The 22,265-nt window shown below is 49.4% G+C and overlaps 1 protein-coding gene across 2 annotated transcripts in view; it reads right to left on the reverse strand.

Annotated features, from left to right (window-relative positions):
- Positions 1 to 18,036: 18,036 nt before the first annotated feature.
- The window catches only part of Smad6 (SMAD family member 6), a 69,482-nt gene continuing 65,253 nt past the window's right edge, over positions 18,037 to 22,265 (reverse strand). For both annotated transcript variants that reach the window (XM_029543777.1, XM_021206826.2), the window contains one exon: positions 18,037 to 18,950. In XM_029543777.1, the coding sequence (XP_029399637.1) occupies positions 18,418 to 18,950 (533 nt within the window). In that variant the 3' untranslated portion in view covers positions 18,037 to 18,417. The remainder of the gene's footprint in view (positions 18,951 to 22,265) is intronic.

Raw genomic sequence — 22,265 nt, forward strand, 5'->3', positions numbered from 1 at the left:
CGGGTGTCCAGTTCCATCCTGCTAGCCACCTGGTTACCCTCAGCCTGGCTCATGTTCACCGTGGCTCTTCTCAGCAGCCCCCTGGAAGGTGATGAATGTGAACGTGGGCAGGCCAGAAGGTTAGGCAGTACGAAGTTTACGACAGCATGGGCAGTGCTGTGGGCACCTCCCGGTGTGGGTGAACAGCTAGCCAGGACTTCAGATGTCCCCTTAGTCAGTCTTCTGTGGCACCAGTATGACCCACTGATGGGCTGAGTAGAATTCTTAGACATTCAGGCTGTTCCCTGTTCCCCCGTCAGTCGCCTTGCTACCTCACCTTTATGACCCTTGGTTTTGTGCAGAGCTAGAAGCGCAGGGAACTGGTGGTGCTGATGACCCGAAGCTTCATGGCTTACACTGTACCCTCGCTATGGCCCTCAGCAGCACTGGATGAGATCAGCCAGGGGCCAGCTCATTCTCCAACACCTTGGAAAAAACGCAGGCTTTCCTCATTGCTGCCTCCACCCTTCTTGAACCTTCTGGGGAAACAAGGAAAAGCCTTGAGCAGCACCCCTCCTGCCTGCCTTGTTCTTAATAGACAACTCCCCGAAGTGCCCTGCGGGAACCCAACCAGTTCAGCCGGCCCCCTCTGCAGCCTCTCTCTCCTCTTCAGCTGGCTCTCAATCTGTGATGACAGCGGGAGATGGGGGGGGGGGGAACACTTGGGGATGAAGGACAAGCGGAGGTGACAACAAGATCATCACTGCCACAGAGGCCAAGGGCAGGGCCACAGGACAGCGCCCTCCATACCTGGTGGCCATGGAGGATCTCATGCCATGTCACGACTTTGCCATCCTGGTATCCACGGGAGGAGGAGGAAGCTGCTGAAGCCCTCAGCACCCCCTCCTTTGGGGACCTGGCCCTGAGAGCCCTTTCCTCCAGCGTTTTGATCTGGTTGGTGTTCATATAGCCCACCAGTGTCACACTGCCCTCTGGGATGGAGTAAGGCGGCAGACACTCAGCAGTGAATGGTGCCATAGCAGCATAATGCCACGTGCCTCCTGTGGCTGTCTCTCCTTTTGCTCCTTAGCTTTGCTTCTTTCGAGTCCCCGTAGCTCTGGAGCCTGCTGACAGAGAGCAACTGACAGTAAATACTTCCCAGTGCAGGTTCAGCTTTCAGGCCCTGCACTGGTGGCTGGGTAGTGGCTGTCACTGGGTATAAACATCTCTGCCCCTGAGTTCTTTAACTCGAACCCAGAGCCTTCCACACGTTAAGCAAACCTCTATGGCCAGGTCTTACCCCAGGCTCTCCCTTTTCTTTGTATTTGTGGCAGGGTTCCTGGTAAGTGCTCAAGCTGGCCTGGAACTCGTTCGACAGTACAGGCAGGCCTTGAACTTGGGCTTCTCCTGTATAAATATACAGGCTTCTCCCACGAGGCCCAGCAATGTCTTTAAAGCTTCCACGTCCTCTGTTCTTTGCACACAGTTATGTTAGTATCTAGTTCTTTTCTTTCTTTTTTAATATCTGCCTGGGAGTGTATGTGTACCTGTGTGTGGTGTGGTAGAAGGTCAGAGGTCAGCCACATATGTGAGGATGCCATCTGTGTTCTAGTTTTACAAGTCAGGTTTTTCAGTGTCTGGAATTGGCTTACACAGGTCTGGCTGTACTTGATGGCTTTGGAGCTCTAAGGGTCTTGTCTATATCCCTGCCTTATAAGAGTTTGTAACCACACGAAACTTTAAAAAGTTATTTTAACTTTATTCATTAGTATGTGTGTATATCTATATGTGTGTGCATGTGTGTACCTACTATGTGTGATTATATATGATGTGTGTGTGTGTGTGTGTGTGTGTGTGTGTAGCACTTCATACCACACATTTCTGTGGAAGTCAAAGGACGTCCCTTTGCATCTGGTTCTCACCTTCCACTGTGAATCCCAAGAGTGAAACCTAACTTACCAGGCTTGCCACTGCAAGCCCCTCTACCTGCTGCACTCACCAGCACAGTTTTTAAAATGTCAGGTTTGAGGGATTGAACTCAGGTCTTTGTGCTTGCCTGGCAAAGGCTTGACTAACTGAGCTATCTCCCCAGTCCTTTGCCCTCAATCTTCTTTCTCACGTAAGGTCTCAATATAAAGGCCAAACTAGTTCTGAAATTCCTCTGATCCTTCTGTGTCTGCCTCTCCGGTGCCTGGAGCCCAGGCATGGTACCATGCAAGGCTTACTTCATACTTCTTGAATTTGAATGTGCACAAATCCCACCGGGGTCTGGTTAACATATAGATTATTCTAACTCACTGAATTTTGGGGAGGGCCCAAGACTGCATCCCTAACAGGCTTCCAGCCTTTATCAGTGCTATCAATAAAGACTCTCATAGTTGGGTCCAGCCTGTGGGCCAGGATCACTATGAGTACAGCCTAACACAAAGTCACAAACTTAAAGCATTACCAGGGATTTTGTTGTTGTTGTGTTTTGTTTTTGTTTTGTTTTGATTTTTCTTTTCTTTCTTTTTTTTTTTTTTTTTGGTTTTTCGAGACAGGGTTTCTCTGTATAGCCCTGGCTGTTCTGGAACTCACTCTGTAGACCAGGCTGGCCTCAAACTCAGAAATCCTCCTGCCCCTGCTGGGATTAAAGGCATGTGCCACCACGCCCGNAAAAAAAAAAAAAAAAAAAAAAAGTTTTAAGCACCTCCATTGTGTGGCCCTTCAGTGTGAACCTGTGTTGCAGTATCACGAGGCTGGACATGCCCGGAGCATACATCTTTTCTCGGGCTTTGCAATGCTCCATCTCTCCTCTTACCTTTACTTTCCTTCTTAGCCCTCCAGTTCTAAGAGAGCGCTGCCAGCTAGAGACCTGTGAAGTGGCGAAAGCTCCTCTGAAAGGCATTCTAAGAAAAGCTACCCAGTGAGATGGCTTAGTGGTTAAAGGTGCTTGCCACCAAGCCAGATGACCTAAGTTCAATCCCTGGTCTGCAGATGGTAGAGGACAGAATGGATTCCCACAATCTCTGTGTCTCTCTGTCTCTGTCTCTCTAACACACACACACACACACAAACACACACAAGGGAATTCAGGTGCCACATAGCTCCAGTACTTCTCAGGACTGAGTAGCACTTATGCCTCTTGTACAACACAGGAGTGACCACAGCAGCTGACCTGGAAGGTGGACCCATGGACTGAGTATAAACACATAAAGCAGGAGTCTGGGGACTGGGGACCTGGCACATAGCATCAGGACTTAAGTATCATATCTTACATTGTTGAGTATATTACCAGCAGATGCAGGTTGGGTGATATGGTGGTTTGAATAGGAATGGCCTCCATAGACTCATGTGTTTCAATGCTTGGCTATAGGGAGTGGCACTATCAGGATGTGTGGTCTTGTTGGAGAAAGTGTGCTACTATGGAGGTAGGCTTTGTGGTATACACACACACACACACACACACACACACACACGCACGCTCAAGCTAGGTCCCGTGTTAAGCAAGTCTCCTTCTTGGTGCCTGTGGATCAAGATGTATAACTCTCAGCTCTGTCTCTAGTACCGTGTCTGCCTGCACGCTGCCATGCTTCCCATCATGGTGATAATGGACCGAACCTCTGAAACTATAAGCCGGCCCCAAACTAAATGTTTTCTTTTGTGAGAGTTGCCTTGGTCACGGTGTCTCTTCACAGCAACAAAACCCCAACTAAGACAGAAGTTGGTGCCAGTGACTGGGGTACTGCTGCGATAGGCCTGACAAGGTTTTTGTTTAGAGAAATGTAGACTTTGGGATGCTGGATTAGGAAAGCAATGGAATGCTTTAAGTGGGGTTTAATGGACTGTTCTAGTAGGAATATGGAAGACACTGGTGCTGTGGGTGGTTTGAACCGTGGGGTCCTCACTCAAGAGGTTCAGAGGAGAAAAATTTTAGTATGTTGTCTAGAGATCATTCTTGTGATATTTTGGTGAAGAATGTGATTGGTTTTTGCCTTGCCCTGTTTGAGGCTAAAGTGAAAAGATTCAGATTAACTGCATTGGCAAAGGAAATCTCAAAACAGCCTAGTAGAGACTCTGCCCTGTCGTTCACTCTTTCGAAGAGTGTTTTGATGACACTTAGCAAGAAAAATACAAAATGTCTGGTTCAAAGATAAAAGGGGCACTAGGAAGTGGCATGCAGCTAACTCCTGTGTTCAAGAAGAAGAACAGATTAAATATATTAAATGTAATTAAGAGAGTGGTGACCTTGGGGCAAGATCCCACCCAGCTAAGCTTCCATCTTGTAAAAAGGAATTAAAGAAAAGTTTAGGTCCAGCCCTGTTGGCCTTTAATCCCAGAAGAAGGAGCTTTTAATCCCAACACTCAGGAGACAGAGGTGTGCAGATCTCTGGATTCAGGATCAGCTCAGAATCCAGGACAAGTCCAGGACAGTCAAGCTTAGGCAGTGAAGAAAACCATGGAAAATAGAAAGCCGGTGAAGATGTTCCAGCCCTAACAAGCAGCAGAACTTCGCAGCTTCGGCCATGGGGTTCTGACTTGAGAGTCAAGGATGGAATTTCCCTCTGAGAAAGCTGATCTGACAGGCCAAGCGTCAGTCAGGGGTGTCTCTGCGTGGAGGCCCGGAGAGGCCATTGTGTGACTCTGAGAAAGTAAAGCTTGCATTGCCTTGGAGACTGCCTTAGAGATGCCAGAGCCCTGGGATACCTGCCGAGGAAAGCTGCTAACAGGGAGTGGAACCAGCCCAAGGCAAGAAGTGTGTTGCGGTCAACAAAGATGAAAGGCGTTGGAGATCTGAAGAGCGTTCTGACATCAGACATGGAGATGCAGAGTTTGGAGTTTGCCCGATGGTTTTCAGTCTTGCTTTGGTCCAGTATCTCCTCACTGTGTTCTCTTCCCTATGACTGGAATGGTAATGTATATTTTGCACCATATGTTCAAAGTATGTGATCTGCTTTTTGATTTTGATTTTATAGGGGATTACAGTTAAGAGATTGCATAAGTCTCAGAAGAGATTTGAACTTTAGATTTTTAAACATTGTTGAGACTGTGATAGACTATAGGGACTTTTAGGGTTGGACTAAATGCATTTTGTACTATGTTATGGCTACAAGCCTATGGGAACGAGGGAGTGGGATGTGGTGGTTTGAATAAGTATGGCCCCCCGGAGACTCATGTGTTTGAATGCCTGCCCATAAGGAATGGCACTATTAGAAAGTATGGCCTTGTTGGAGGAAGTGTCACTGGGGGTGGGCTTGAGGTCTAATATATATATATGCTCCAGCTGAGCCAGTCTCCTCATGGCTGCCTGTAGGTCAGGATGCAGAACTCTCAGCTCCATCTCCAGCACCATGTGTCTCTCTGCAGTGCTAAACCCCTAAGTCAGAAGGTGACTTATTTGGCATTGTTGGCCCCCAAAGTAAGCATTCTACATCACTACTTGTTAAGATACTAGACTCAACCTCGGTTTCAATTCAGGCATATATGGCCAGCCTCTGCTTTTCCCAGGACAGCAGGGCTTTTGATCCTTTCTCAGGTGTCACTGATGGTGCTGGCTCAGGGATCAGCTTTAAAAATCTCTGATCCAGGGAACTTCCTTCCCAGAAAATCCTGTAGGCCAGAGCTGGCAGCACTGGCTCTCCTCACATCAGGAGGCAGGAGCCTTATCAGCAGCCTGGGTGGCAACAAGACGCAATTGTCCAAGGCCCACGGCCCTTGTGCAGACCTCTCCCACAGGCCTGCCGCCTCCTGCCTGGCCCAGCACCCTGGCCCTCAGGAGGCCCCTCCACCCATCTCTGTTTGCATTCCTGGAGCCTGTGTCAGCCTGGACAGCAGGCGTGTCGATTGGGGCCTGGCCTGGTGAGGCCTTGATGGCTGGCGCTGCAATCCAGGCCTCCTGGGCCAGGCGGAGGTGGCCACACAGGACTCCCTTAGCAGGCTAATGACTCACGCTTCCTCCCAGATTCCAGGAAACGCTTTCCTGCCACCACTGCCACTTTCTTCCCATTTAATGAAAAATTATCTCAAGGTTTCCATGGCAACCAAGGATGGGGAAGATAAGGGCAGGGATGGCCAAATCTATTCCTTAGAGGGGGCCCCAAGGGTTCCTACCAAGAATGTACATACACACATACCACACACACATATTCACACACACACTCACACATACTTACAACACACACACTCACACATTCACACACAATGCATGCACTCAACATGTACTCACACACTCATACATGCACATTCATACTCACACAACCACACACTCAACACACACACACACACACACTACTCACACACATTTACACATATACACATACTCACTCATACATGCACAATCACACTCACAGGCACATTCACACAACCACACACTCGACACACACACACACACACTACTCACACACATTTACACATATACACATACTCACTCATACATGCACAATCACACTCACAGGCACATTCACACAACCACACACTTCACACACACATACACACACACATACACATACACACACACACTCACACACACATACATACATACACACACACACACACACACACACACACACCCTCCCATCCTCATACCAGCCCTAGCCTTAGTCCCCAACCCACTATAGACCTCTGGTTCAGGAAGGCCAGTCCCAGAAATGCTTGCTTTTATTAAAAAGGAATGGTTTCACAAAGGCACAACTGTAGGGAAGGTTGTAATTTGCCCAAATAAAACTTAATTCGATCCATGAAATAGCTGTGGTCTATTGTGTAATCAATGTGCTATGTGTTTCGATTTAAAAGAAGCCAATATAATAGGGGTAAGCAGGCACCTCTGGGGGTCCACCTCTCCCCTTTATACACGGTAGGGCCATATAGCCTGCCCTGATAGTTGACCTTGCCCCAGGACAGGATAGTCTAAGACCTCTGGCCAGAACCAGAGAGGCTCATGGGAGACACAGCCTGGGGACATCAGTGAGAACACTAGAAGCTGGTGTGGAGGGGAGGGAAGAAATGAAAACCATCCCCCTTTTCCAAAGTGAGTCTGTGCTGGGTGCCTGAGGAGGGGACTGGGCTGAGTCGCTTTCCTGTCTTCTGGGGGTTGGGCAGGGCTGTGGGAGAAAGAAGCCCTGTCACCTCCTATTCAGAGGAGTCTCTCTGGAGGCTCTGGAAGAACACGGTGACACCAGACTGACAGACAGTGAGTGGCCTGTGCCCATTTGTGCCCTGGCTCAGAGTGAAGGAAGTGTAGGCTGGGAATAGGAGTGAAGCTCAAAGCTGGAATGCACTCTGATCTGGGGAGGACTCTTGTAATGATGCAAGCCTGCATCTCTGCCTTCACTTGCTCTGGTCATCTAGATGAAGACACTGTCTTGGTTGGGTTTATTCTAGAAACAAACAAACAAACAGTATCTCAAATAGACCGCATACCCAAGGATGACCTTAAATTCCCGCTCTTCTGCCTCCACCACCTGGCTGTTAGGATTGCAGATGTATACCACTATGCCCAGTTTTATGCAGTCCTAGGGATCAAATCCAGGCACTCTACTGGCTGAGCCACATCCCCTGCTCACTCTAGAATCTTGGGAGGTTTGGTACCAGTGGGATGCCAGGCCAGATTTATAGTCACATCTCCTTGGGGACAGACTGACAGACGCCACTGAGAAATTCTGGCTTTGAGCATGTCCTGTGTAACGTGTGCATCTAGCAGCCCCACCCCATTTCTCCTCTCTCCTCCATTACAGAGCTGTGGCTCACTGTGGCTTTTTGAAAAGTCCCTTCCTGTGGCTCAGTGTCACCTTGGACAAGTCTTGAGCCTCAGTTTTCTCAAATTTTCAAAATGAGGATAATTACCCCTCCCCCAACACACAGTCAGAGCCCATCCTGAAGATTAAATGAGAGCACTGAGACTTAGCTCCAGTAGAGCACTTACCTCAGATGTGCAGGGCCCAAGGTTCAATTCCCAGCACCACATGTTCATACAGAAGAACCCTCATTGAGAATGCAAGCCATGAGAGAGCTTCTAGGTTTTAGCTTGGAGGCAGAGCACCTCAGATTTGAACTTCCAGTTTGCCACCAACTCACTGGGTATCTGGATAGGAATGGATTTTTGTCTTATATGGCTGAATCTCACTTTTACCATCTGTAAAATGGGTATAACAGAGATGGTGAGGCATAGGAATGCAATGACAGACACAATGGGTGCTTCATAAGCAGTCATTGTTTATCACCATCTTTACCACCATCACCACCACCACCAGCAGCAGCACCACTGCTCTTTTGAAACATCTTTGTAGGGTTTGGCCTCAGGTGTTAGGACAATTTGTGAGACTTTCCTCAGGCACTTATTTATGCTGCTTTACTCTCCCAACAACCTGTTGTTTTTGTTTTGAGACAGGGTTTCTCTGTGTAGCCCTGGCTGTCCTGGAACTCACTCTGTAGACCAGGCTTGCCTCGAACTAAGAAATCCGCCTGCCTCTGCCTCCCAAGTGCTGGGATTAAAGGCGTGCGCCACCACTGCCTGGTGGTTTTTTTTTTGTTTTGCTTTGTTTTTTGTTTTTTGTTGTGTTATTTTGTTTTTGTTTCCTGTTATTTTTTTTTTCAAGATAAGATTTCATTGTGTAGTCCTGGCTCTCCTGGAAGTCACTCTGTAGACCAGACTGGCCTCGAACCCACAGAGATCTGCCTGCCTCTGCCTCCCAAGTGCTGGGATTAAAGGTGTGTATTAAGGTTATATATGCCCATCCTGTGTGTTTCCTCTGAGTCAGGCTTGGAGTGGACCCAGAACATCTGTGCTGTGGTCCATTCTTGGGTGCTACTGATATTGCTGACTCAGGAAGCAGCTTTGAGAACCTCTGATCCAGGAAACCTCCTCCCCAGAGAAACCTCCTGACTCTCCCAACTTCTTAGTCTACACTGTGTTTCTGTCCTCTGCATTCTGCCTCTGGAGCCGACCACATACGGGTCCAGTGACCCAAAGGCTGGAAAGCAGCTACTCACAAGCACAGGCCTCGCCTTACTTCTTCCAAGAAGGTGTCAAGTCACGGCCAGCTCCACTGCCAGCTGAGAAGGGCAGGCTGCGGGGCACCGGGAAAAACAACACCTCATTTTTCAGGACACCATGTCCCAGACAGAGCAGCCGGGAGGCTTCTTGTGAAAGTTGGAGATCTGCCGTGTTCCCTACCACCCCACAAGGGCTGTGGGGGCTCCTGTCCCCTGTTGTCTGGTCAGATTCCCTTGATGTCCACTGAACCACAGAGCAGAAGGTCAGATGGAAAGCCATGCTGTGGCCTGTGCTTCCAAGACTGCCACATGCAGCCCTGGAGGACGGGGACGCACCTAATGCCACAGCAGGTGTGCACAAACTGAACTGTCCCCGTTCTGTTCGACTGATATCCAGGAGTCTCAGAGCCTCGAAAGAGTGCTGCAGGGAACACATGTGTTCCGTAGTATGTTATTCAGTGTCACCCACGGGAGGATTGTTTATCATCACTTCACACAATAAACTTCAATTAAGCAGGACAGTGGCAGTTAAAAGTGTTTAATTGAGGTTCAACACCAGAGCTTCTTGGTTGGCATTTATCACAGAGAATCTCTGCTTATGATTATGATGTATAATGAAGTTTATTGTGATAAAGATAATACATGATTTGTGTGGGAAATTTGAAAGAAGTGATGAAATATGAGAGAAATAGACCTAGACACGCTCCCTCACTGCAGACGGCAGGCAAGTACACAAGCTACACGCTACATTCCAATACTCACGCCTTAATGTAATGAAAACATTTTAAAAATAGTTAACACAAGTGACAAGCAAGAAAAACATACATTCTCAGGGCTGGAGGGACAGCTCAGGGGTTAGAGCACTTGGTGCTCTTGCAGAGGGCCTGGATTCAGATCCCAGCACCCAGGTCCGGTGATTCACCACTGTAACTCAAGTTCCAGTAACTCCATGTCTCTGGCTTCCATAGGCACCAATACAAACACACACACACACACACACACAAATGCACACACAGGCACTCATAACCACACAAGCACCAGCACTCACGCACATACACACACAGGCATCAGCACACACGTACACATTCATGCACATGAACACACATAGGCTTTCTCATACACACATATGCATGTGCCTGCATAACTTACATGCATACAACTCTCACACTCTGTCTCTCTATCTCTGTCTGTCTTTCTGTCACACACACATAACTGAAAATTAAAATAAATCTTAAAAAAAAAAACCAACAATATCCCCATTTCAATGGACACTTACGTTCTTTTTTTTTTTTTTGGTTTTCGAGACAGGGTTTCTCTGTATAGCCCTGGCTGTCCTGAAACTCATTTTGTAGACCAGACTGGCCTCGAACTCAGAAATCTGCCTGCCTCTGCCTCCTGAGTGCTGGGATTAAAGGCGTGTGCCACCACGCCCAGCCAACACTTAAAAAAAAGTAAATTTTTCCATTTAGCTACTTACTTTTTTTTTTCACTTGCTGATTTTTTTTCTTTCTTTCTTATTTTATGTAGCGCTAGCTGCCCTGAAACTCACTCTATAGACCAGGCTGGTCTTGAACTCACAGAGATCTACCTGCCTCTGCCTCCTGAGTTCTGGGACTAAAGGTGTGTGCTACCATGTCCAGCTGATGTTTATTTTTATAAAAGTTGCATGTATGCTAAGTCTCTATAAAGGCTGTACCCGAGGCAGGTAAGAGGGCTCAGCAGATGAGGCAGTGCTGCTAATGTCTGGCCCTCTTTTTTATGCCCAAAAAGACAGAGCAGAGGTGAGGGGTTACTTACAGGAATGTGGGTGCTCCTTCCCAAAAGACTACCCCTGGGAAGTCTACCCAACAGGGATGAGAGCTTCCTATAACCCTTGTAGATGGTACAACATAACTCTAACCCCTCCCCAGGCTTCTTGCAATAGGCAGAGTCACCTTCTGCGGGTGTCAGGGAGTGTCTGGAAGACCTGATGACAGTTTTCTAACCCTCTCCACCGTCCACGAGTGGATATAAAGAGTCAGGAAAGCTCGTGACTGTTCCTTTGCACAGGCACAGCCAAGCTCTCCAAGGCTGTGGTTGTCTGGCTCAATAGAAGCACATACGACAGATTCCTCCATCATGGTTCAAGGGCCTGAGTCGGATCCCCAGAACCCGTGTGAAGATGGGAGGAGAGAATCAACTCCACAAAGCTGTCCTCTTTACCCCCACATGCACTTCATGCCAGCCCCTATCATGCACACAATAATGATTTTTAAATATTATGTTTTTTTTCTAAAAAAAGTTTGAGACAAGGTGTCATGTTATCTGGGCTGGCCTCAACGTGTACAGTTGAAGATGACCTTGAACTCTTTCCTGATCTTCCAGCTTCTCTCTCCCAAATGCCAGGATGTGCACCACCACATCCAGTTATGCAGTGCTCAGTACCTATGAAACCCAGGGTTTTGTTACAGTAAGCAGGTACTCTACCAACTGTGCTAACCCCCAACCCAAGGATCTTGTTTTTAAATGACAGGTAGGAGTTAGTTAGGAGAGGCACCTCACTGTCTGCCACATGGGGGTACTCTATGCTTGGTGGAAGATTCTGGGGTCACTTCTGCTCAGGTCCAGACTCAAGGTCTTGGCTTCTCTGGTGACAAGAGTCAATTGTGTAAAAACTTTAGGAGCAGAAAGAGAAGTCAGGCCAAAAGAGCTCTGCCTCTGCCCCTCACCTCCTTAAGCAAGCTTCAGCCTGACTGAGCCTCCTCTTTCCCCATCTGTAGAAGGTAAGTCTGGTGTCAGGATTCCCTTAGAGAACAGCTTCATGGCTTCTGCTAACTAACGTACGTGCAAAGCTCAGCGCCATTTGTCTAATGTGGTTTTCTAGCCCAAGAGGGACGCCGACAGGGAACCTGGGCCCAGGCTGTCTCTCTATTCATTCCAGGCCTCTCAGGGACCTCTCATTCCCTCCCGGGTCAGCCTCAGGACCCTTCTGCCCCTTGGTTCCTTTGTTCTTCACAGTCAGGATGCTGAAGCAGGCAGGTGTCAGACCTCAACCCTCTTAGCCACCAAGTGTGCAGTCCAGATCCAAGGTCAAGGCTGAGCACAGAGCAAGTGCTCCCTCAAGGTGAAATAATTGTCATCATGGCCGGGACTTGTTGAACTCTCCCTTAGAGAAAAAGAAGAAGGGACACAGGGCCACTGTGAAGCGCCTGCCTCCAACACGTAAAAAGGACTTGATTTAGAGCAGTGGTCCTCAACCTTCCTCATGCTGTGACCCTTTAACACAGTTCCTCATGATGTGACCCCAACCCTAAAGTTATTTTCATTGCTACTTCATCACTGTAATTTTGCTACTGTTATGGATCATAATGTAAATAAATGCCTGTGTTTTCCAGTGTTCCTAGGTGACCCTGTGAAAAGATCATTTGAACCCCTAATGGGGTCTCTTGGCTGAGAACCACTGACTGAGACCATCTATGAGGTCTACAGCGAATGGGCTCTTTTGGAAGGTTTTAGTTTTCTCCCATACAAATTTATGAGCAAATGTGTTTCCATTAAAGTGTTAATGAAAGTGTATGTTGGGCCATTGACAAGTACATGCATGGTGGAGGTAGGGCATGGTGTGTGTGTTGTGTGTGTGTATGTCTGTGAGTACGTATGAGTGTGTGTTGTATGGGTATGTTTGTTGTGTGTGTGTGTTTGTGTGTGGGTATGTTTGTGAGTGTGTTTATATGTGTGTGTGTATGTGTGTTGTGTGGGTATGTTTGTGTGTGTATATATGTGTATGTGTCAATGTGTTGTGCTTATGTGTGTTGTGTGGGTATGTTTGTGTGTATGTGTGTTGAGTGTGTTTGTGTCATGTGGGTATGTTTGTGTGTGTGTGTGCTTGGGTGTACATTTCTTGACATTCCAAGAGCGGCATTTTGTTTGTTGCTCATTGATGGGAAACTGAAAGCAAAACTGTTAAAAATAAACATTTACAATAAATATGCTATTTAAACAGAACTAACAAAAACAAAACCCTGACAGTAAACAAAAAATTTAAAAACAAATACTAACCACTGTTCACTGTGGCCAGGCCTGTCTCAGCTCTTCCCAAACACCCACTCTGGTAAGCACGCCCCTTCCGAGCTTCCCTGGGCACGAGGCTCCACTCTTCTCCCTCTGAGGAGATAGGAAACTGAGGCTCAGGATCTTGAGTGACTTGCTGAAGGTCGCCTGGCTGGAGGCAGAGCTTGGCCTGGAGCCCCAGGGCCTGAACCAGAGGCCTGAATATTTAGCAACAGCAGAAAGTGGCATTCAGAAATGGAGTTGCAGCGAAGAGATAAAGGGAGAGGCAGCAGTCTTAGGACCACCACGATGCGGCTGTGAGTCCTCTGCTGCTCCTGAGCTCTGTAAGATTCTCCTGGCATCACCCCTCTAAGGCTGTCTAAGACAGGTCCCACAGTGCGTCCTCTGACCTTCACATTCCCTACCTGGAAAGCAGAGCCTGTGCACACACAGAGTGATGATTACCTTAAAAATAAAGTGGGGGGCTGGTGAGATGGCTCAGCGGGTAAGAGCACTGACTGCTCTTCCGGAGGTCCTGAGTTCAAATCCCAGCAACCACATGGTGGCTCACAACCATCTGTAATGAGATCTGATGCCCTCTCTGGTGTGTCTGAAGACAGCTACAGTGTACTTACATATAATAATAAATAAAATCTTAAAAAAAAATAATAAAGTGGATGGCTCCAAGAAATGACACCTGAGACTGACCTCTGGCCTCCACAAATATAACATGTATGCATACCTGCCTGCACAAGTGCACATACACATACGTGTACACATGCACACACACATGTATGCAGGCATTATGCACACACATGCACAGTCACACATATATACATGTATGCATGTACATACACGCACAAATGCACAGACACCATATACATACACATACATGCATATGCATGCATACACCTACACAGAGAAAGATTTGCTACATATATTTTACTAAAAGTAAAACTCAAACACCTGACCTGCCTTCCTGCCTTCCTGCCTTCCTTGCTGGTCCAAGGCCCTGCTTAGGTTGGTGCTGGTCTCACCAGTGCTCCAGGTTTGGCCTCCCTCTGCCACTGCCCTGCTGTGTGGTCCCTGTGAGCACTTCACCCTCTCTGGTTCTCAGTTCTGTCATGGGAATAGAGCTGGAAGACCCTGGGGACCTTCCCAGCGCTGGCATGACCAACCTGCATTCTAGAGTCCCATCTCCACAGACTTCTAAAAAGCCAGAAGGTTCTGAGTCCCTAAGCTGGGGGCAGGGTGAGTAGCCTTAGTAGCTATAGGGAGGGCCAGCTGGGGGCTGTCACACCGTCTTAGTAAACAGACCCCTCTGGAAGCTGCGTGTTCCCATAAGAGTTTATAAAACACACCCACACCCATGCTCTCTGTGACCCTTTCATTCTATAAACATCCCAGATTTGTCCCCTGTGCCCAGGACTGGGCTAGCCCTGAGCCATGGGGGAAGGGAGATGCTTAGAGCCAATGGTCAGAGCACAGGATGGGGTAGGCTGGCTGGAGAGATGAAGACAGGGCCTGAGGAGCAAGAGGCAGCTGGTGAGGGGGGAAATGTGAGAGGCAGGCAGTGCTAGGTTCCCTCCCCCATCAAGCCACTGTAAAGGCTGCCCAGCATCCTTAGGGAAGGGAGTCAGCCCTGACCCGTGGAGGATGCACACTTTGATATTGGTGGGACCTGGGCATTCTGGGTAGAGAGTGGACTGGAGGAGAAACAGGCTTGCGTATCCATGACTAGGCGCAGGTGACTGGCTGAGGTCGCCAGAAAGTGACAGGTCTGGCTTCAGGTTCTCCCATTTGCTGAGTATCCAAACCCAGGCTTTTCTTACCCTCTTGGGCTGACACTCACATCCCCCCGTAATGCCACTGAACCCTCGATGTGTGTGCTGGCTCTTATTGTCACTAGCATGAATTCACACCCCCTCACAGTCCCCCGTACTAGCCAAGTCCAAGTCCACCTTTACAGATGAGGTAACCAAAGCGGGGACATTAGGTCACTTGCTCCAAGGTCACTTAGAATAAGGCAGCTATAGCCAGAGGCAGCTGGAGTGTTTAGGCCCCTGCCACGTGTAGGGTGGAGGAGGGTTGGCTGGGGGGACTAAGAGCTTTACAGTACTAGCAACTCCCTAGAGATGAATGAAGTGTGCATATGCTGTGTGACCTCAGGCCACTCATACTCCCTCTCTGAACCTCCCACTGACTCACTTAAGAACACAAATATTGACAATGGCCACTACTTCCCATACACCCCCCCTCCAGTTTGCTTTTCTCATTCCTAGATCAGTGATCTAACCTTAGATAACCTTTGCATATCCCCAAAGACAGAGGCAGAGGAAGAGCCATGGATGAGGTGGGTGTGCTAAACGGAAAGAACCCTCTGAAGGTATTAGTCCTTTCCAAAAACCTAGTTCATTTTAGACGTCCCCTTGAGGCATAGGCTGCCTGAGCTTCTGCTTGCAGACAGTACCTCCCACCAACCTCATTTCCTAGGGCCAGCAGGGACCAGGCTCCCAGGGCTCCCAAGGACTTGGGCTTTGTTTACAAGTGTCTCCTTGGAGCATGCGTCACCAGACCCTGGGTGGTCTGGGGGAGGAAAGCAGGATGTCACTGCTGGGTACTGAGATAGAGGGAGCTGCTGGCCAAGATGGCCAACCTAGCAACTCAACCAGCTCCAGGATCCTCACCTGTAACCCGAGGGGCTGGAGCAGAACCAACCCTCAGGAAGAAAGGCAGCCAAAGGGCAGGTGAGATAGCTCAGTTGGTTGACGACACAGTGGTCAGCCTCATGACCTGGAACCTGAATGGCCAAAGATGAGTCCTGGGCCTCCACACAAATGCACTTACACAAAATAGACAGACAGAGGAACGGACGGACAGATTGACGGACATAATTTGAAAGGACAAGGCAGCTATGGAGCCTCCTTGATATTTAAAGCCACTGAGGGCTTAGGCATTGTGTAAGCTCAGCTTCCTCAGCAATGACACAGAGATGTCAGCCAGTGTCCCTTTTGTTCCGTCATGTCCGTTTCCTGGCACGGGGAGTTCCTATTTTCTCTGAAAGTCTGGATGTGATGGGCTGGGCTCAGTCCCCTCCTGCAGCTGGGTGCCTACCAATGATCTTTAAGAAAGCCCAGTTCAGGGCCAACGAGATGGCTCAGTGGATAAAGGTGCTTGCTGTCAAGGCTGATAATTCGGATGGCTGGGATCCATATGACAGAAGCAGAGAACGTCCTCTTGAGAGTTGACCTCTCACCTCTACATGGATGCCACGATACACATAGAGGTATACACACACCAAGATAAAGAAATACATCGAAAAAAATTAAGTCCAGTGCTGATTACCTCATGGGTCCATTTAGAACCCAGCCGCCGTCTCACTACCCATGGAGTATCAGCCCGGTACTTTATGTCAGTGTCCCAGCCTCCCTTTCCAGGTTTGTCTTAGTTACCATGGCTATGAGCCGGCAGCCTCTCTCCAGAGCACGAGCCTATGGAAATGCCCCTTCCCTGCTTCCTGATCTCACCCACCCCCAATTCTTGGCCCCCACCTCTGCTATCTTGGCATTTGTCCCATGGCAGAGAGAGAGAGAGAGAGCTGAAAAAGGGTCCGTCCGATTTTACCTCCGCACCCCACAGAACTCATTCCCGGATTCACTAATGGCCTACACTAAGCAACATCAGGTCAGGGCAGCACATGAGAGAGACTGGAGTCTCTAAGACAGGGCCTCAGCTGAGAGATCCTGCAAGGATCAACTGGTCAGCCCAGGGACACCAGTGTGACCTTTGACATGGGGACAGGATTACAAGAGGTAGAGACAGTCAATGGGCAAATGACACTGGGAAACAAAGCTAAGTGATCCATGACACCTGTCATCTGCCCTGCGCCACCTGCATCCTCTGGTAGCCACCACACATACAAGTAGAAAGGGTTTATGTGATCAGTAGAAGGTGTAAGAGATCTCCTGACTGTGGAAATGAGAAGTTTCCCGCTAGGTCAGTCCCAGGAATGGTTGGCTCTGGGAAAGCCTCGTCATGAGAATTCTGAGTTGCAGACCCTTTATAGAGGAACCGGCCCTGTGAGGGGACATAGAACAGATCCCGTAGCCCACAGCCATAATGGGCAGTGAGGAACAGTAGTGACTTAAAGCTGATGCAGTGGGTTAAGTTACACAGGTCTCAGAGCCCTTCTGTGAGGGTATCTTACAGAAAACTGCTCTCATATAACTCTGGTCCTACAGTGTGATGGATCACCTGACCACCAGCTCTGTCATGACCTAGCCATTCCTCCATCTAGAATGGCAACATGTCCCATTTTTGAATCAGAAACATACTCCCTGTCTTTCATATACCTTTAACACAGCTCGTGTGGCTGATCCTTGAGTGTGGCGCGCACGTGCATGTGTACGTGTGTGTGTGTGTGTGTGTGTGTGTGTGTGTGTGTGTGTGTAGGTGTATGTGTTTGCATCTGTATGCGTTTCATCCTCCTAAAAGAAGGCTCACTCCCGGGTTTGAGATTGGGAAGTAGCCTCTATTCTTTCTTCCCCAAACTGGGGAGAGATGGTACCTTCTAGTTTGCTCAGAGCTCTGAGATGGAAGTCAGGGACCATTGCCTCTCCCATCAGACTGGGACATGGTAGGAGCCTCTCTAATCTGACAGGCATGCACTTCCTCACCCCTCCCCCATCCAGTGGACACACCCCTGCCATGGGCAAGGAAGAACAAACCTGTATCTGGTTCTTGTGTATAAATATATCCCCCACCCCCACATCTTTCCTTTGTTTTGTAGCCCAGAACTCTGACATGGCTGGGGATAGCCTTGACCTTGATCCTCCAGTCCCCCCTCCCAACCAGGACTGGGATTACAGGCATATGCCACCTTTCCTGCTGACTCCCTCTGCTTCCAACTCAGTAAAGACCGAAACCAAGTTCAGTTTGGCCCCCAAAGCCCACTAAAGCCTTGAAGGTTCTTTGTAAGAAAGACAGCTTTAAAAAAAAAAAAAAACTATAATGCAAACACTTTATTATCAAGAGTGACTGGTATTAGTTTTTTGTTTGTTTTTTGGTCTGGGCATTAATATTTTTTAAAAAACCATACATCAAACCTAGGCTTTCCACCTAGTTCTACTGTATAATTCTCTTTAAAAAAGGAAAGAGGGAAAGAAAGAAAAAATATATCTGTATTGAAAGAATTACAAGCCAAAGTGCGTCTTTCTTGTTTCTCCATATACACACATTGCACCATATATAAATAATTACGTTGTAAAAATGACTCCATAATTACAAGTATAATATATATTTCCATATAATATATAAAACTTTATATTAAATCTAGGTAGATGATATCTGGGGGGAGGGCGAGGTTGTCCCTGGGGTGGCGTCTCTGGGCGCTGGCCCCCAGAGTTTGGGGGGCGCTGCGGCGCAGTGGCAGCCGCATTGCTATCTGTGGTTGTTGAGGAGGATCTCCAGCCAACAGGGGCAGGAGGTGATGAACTGTCGCGAGTAGCAGGGTCCCCAGCCCTTGGCGAAGCTGATGCGCACACTGTGCGGGTCGTAGGGGCCATGAGCGGCGTCTGCGTGCTGTAGCAGCCCTGAGCGCTCAAAGTCGAACACCTTGATGGAGTAACCCGGCGGCACCTTGCGCACGACCAGGGCGCGGCCTCCGGGCGCATTCAGCGTCGGGGAGTTGACGAAGATGGGGTGCTCGCCCCGGTTGTAGGCCCACACGCCATCCGGCTCCTTGCTGAGCAAGATGCCAAAACCGATCTTGCTGCGCGTGCGCCGCACCGACTCACTGCGCTGCTCCAGGTTGAGCTGGCCCAGGCAGAAGCCGCTGCCCTGAGGTAGGTCGTAGAAGATGCTGACAGCCTGGTCGTACACCGCATAGAGGCGGCCCACGCGTGTCCGGTGCTCCCAGTACGCCACGCTGCACCAGTGGCTCGGCTTGGTGGCATCCGGAGACATGCTGGCATCTGCAACGCAAGCATAGGATATGGCAAGGTTATTGTAGGTGCAGAGGGGAGGGGAGGCTGGGCAAGGTTTTCCCAGATCAACCAGCATTCGAGCACCCACTGTGTGCCAGGCTGCCAAATAATTTAGCACACAGTGGGAATCTCTCTCTCTCTCTCTCTCTCTCAAAAAAAAATTACATTTTTTTTTTTGTGTGTGTGCGCGCGTGAGCTGATAATCAAACCTCTTCAAGTTTGGCTTCAAGCCATCTTCACCCTCTCATCCCGCCCCCACACAGGATGATGAATCTAAAGTATGCAAATCAGAGTGCCTACTGTGTGCTAGACCCTGGGACACACAGATATGAACCACATCCAGCTCCTGCCCATTATAATTTTACAACAATTAGGAGAGATAAACACCAACAAACACAAATACAATCTACCAAGCAAGTGTAGCAATCTTATAAGACCCCATCTGCCAGGCTGTCGTGACCTGCCCAAGGTTCACAGAGGCCAAACCAGAATGTCATTGAAACCCCTCAGTCCAGGACTTTACCCCAACAGAGCTCCTCAAGCGGGGGTGGGGGGGGTGGGGGGGCCGGGGGGCGGCTCCAGCACAGGTCAGGAGAGAGGTCGGGATCTTCCAGGAAGGTGTGGCTGCACACTTCGATGGGCTTGGATACAGAACGCTATCTGGCATGGTGGCATGCCCTTGCTGTCCCTGTTCCAGGTACTCAGGAGGTAGAGATGCAGGATGTTTCAAAGCAGCCCGGGCAAGCACCCCCCAGAACCCTGATGGCACTCCCCGCCTCAGACTTCCTGAGCTCCTTACCGAGCCGACTTTCAGGTTCCCTGAGGCCCACAACCACCCCTGAGCGCCATTACTTGTGGCTGCTAAGTGCTATTTTTAAAAAGTGGGCTTTGTCCGGGTGATGGTGGCACATGCCTTTAATCCCAGCACTTGGGAGGCAGAAGCAGGCGGATTTCTGAGTTTGAGGCCAGCCTGGGAGTGACTTCCAGGATAGCCAGGGCTACACAGAGAAACTCTGTCTTGAAAAAAAAACAACAACACAACACAACAACAACAACAACATGGGCTTTGTTCTCCAAAGGACGTGCGTGGATGTCTAGTTCTGAGGTGTGAGCTGCTCCACTCCGGGCCTCAGTTTCCCCACTGTATGGCAAAGCAGTGACCTGCTCTTTGTCAGGGTGGCTTTGAAACACAGCCCCACTCCACTTGGGGGATTTTCACAAGGGTGGGAACCTGATACAGGCAAGCCTGGGAAGGCAGTCCTGGAGCTCTTACTGTTGGGCATGGCCCACTTTTGAGATGCTGAAACCTCTGGCATCCTATCTTTGCTTTGGGCCCCCACCTCACCATGGCTGCCCACTGAAATGATATGATCTGCCATGCTTGCTTCTGCCGGGTCCTTCTGAAGAAAGAACTGACGTTCACCCAGCTCCTCCCAGGGGACTTGACCACCAACCAACCTAACCTCGGATGAGCGATCATTCATTACCAGTGCTATGAGGTCAGCTCTGGAGCCTTCACTTAATCCTGAGTTTCCAGAGCGCCCCAGACCCTCTTTTCACAGAGAAGGCTGCCTGGCTGCTGTCATGGACTGCACGGGGACTCTACGGACAGCCCCGTTCATCACTCAGGAGCCAGCCATAGGTCCCTCAGTCTGAGGACAGTCAAATCTTCACACCAGCCAAAAGCTAGCTACAGTTGAGGAGGGGAGTCAAGGAGATCCTGGCTATCCCCAACTAAGTGCCCTTGGCTAGTACACACACATAGCTCAAGCCCACGGCAGGAGACCAGGATCGCCGAGGTCCTGAACTCTGTCCTGCCAAGCCGCTGTTCCCCTCAATGCCCATCCACCTGGCGCAGGCTTGGGAAACTTGAAGGCCAGAAAAACAAGGCCGTGCCCACTGACCGTGAGCTTCCGGTACTGCTCACAGCCAGCGAGACTTCCTCTACTGAGTCAGGTCAAGTGAGGTCAAGAAGCTGTGTGCAGGACCCTGAGGATGCTGGGAGCAGAGCCAGGATGGATACCAGGCATTGCTGGGCACCTCCTATGAGCTAGGCACTGCCCTCATGGGTAGGAACTGAATTTCCGATTGCGCACCCCAGAATTCTGGAGCCAGCCTCACCAAGGGGGCAAAGCTTTGTGTGTGTGGTGCCAAGGATGAAATGCAGTACCCTTTCTCTCCTGCTGAGCTACACCCAGGTCCCAAGCCAGCCACACTAGAGGGCACTCTCCTCCATCCTCAGGCCAGTGGTCCTTCACAGTCCCAATGCTGAGACCAGTTCCTCATGCTGTGCTGGTGATCCTCAACCATAAATTTTCCTTACTACTTTATAACTGTAATTTTGCTACTGTTATGAATCCTAATGTAAATATTTTTGGAGATAAGAGGTTTATGAAAAGGCAGAAGAATGTCAGGCAGGCTCCTCCTTAAAACTGCTCTCTGGGCCAGTCACTTCCCTTCTCTGAGCCCCAGTTTCCCTATCTGTAATAGCAACTGCTGTCAGGGCCGACAGGTCCCCTGGGTGCTTACTTCACTCTCTCACTGAGGAAAGGGACTACTAGTTACAAAGTAGCCTTGTGTCAAGGTCAAAATAGCAGTTTCAAGTCAGGGAGTGTGCCCAGGAGCCATAGGCAGGGAGGGGACACTTTTTCTCACCAATGTCTAGAAGGATTTGCAGCTAGAAGTCCAGTGGGACTTACCGGTTCTCTCAGCTACCTGTCTGACCCCCAGCCTGGCCACAGGATCCTTCATAGGGATGTTGCCGTCTGCCTCTGGATGTCCACGATAGACCCATCTCCACCCCCCACCCCCATGGAAATTAAGCTGACTGGCTTCCAAATTCCAGAAGGTAGCCAGCCTGCTGCCCTGTGAGGCCTTCCCCTTACAACAGCATCCTCTCTGGGTCTGGATCACGTGCCTACTGTGGGTCAGTGGCTCTGGGGATAGCCTGCTCCCCACTTTTGAACAGAGGGCTTCAGCCCTCTCCAGGTCTTTCCCCAAGGCTGCATCTATCCCGAGGCCTCTGTGAACACACTAAAGCAGGGGAAGACAAGAAATAAAACGCATCTTAAGTGTCCGTGTATCTTACACACAGGACGCCTGCTCTGAGGGTGGGCTCAGGCCTGAGGACAGTGCAGGGGTTGTGGGCAAGGACTTAAAGACCCTGAGAGTGACCCCCTCAGCTTTAGAGCTCCCCAGGATCACCTCATCAGGCAGGGGTACCCAGGGCTCCCTAGAGGGAGTGTGTCTCTCTGCCGACCGTGTGTGTGTGTGTGTGTGTGTGTGTGTGTGTGTGTGTGTGTG

Source organism: Mus pahari, chromosome 10, assembly GCF_900095145.1.
Source record: "Mus pahari chromosome 10, PAHARI_EIJ_v1.1, whole genome shotgun sequence".
NCBI lineage: Eukaryota > Metazoa > Chordata > Mammalia > Rodentia > Muridae > Mus > Mus pahari.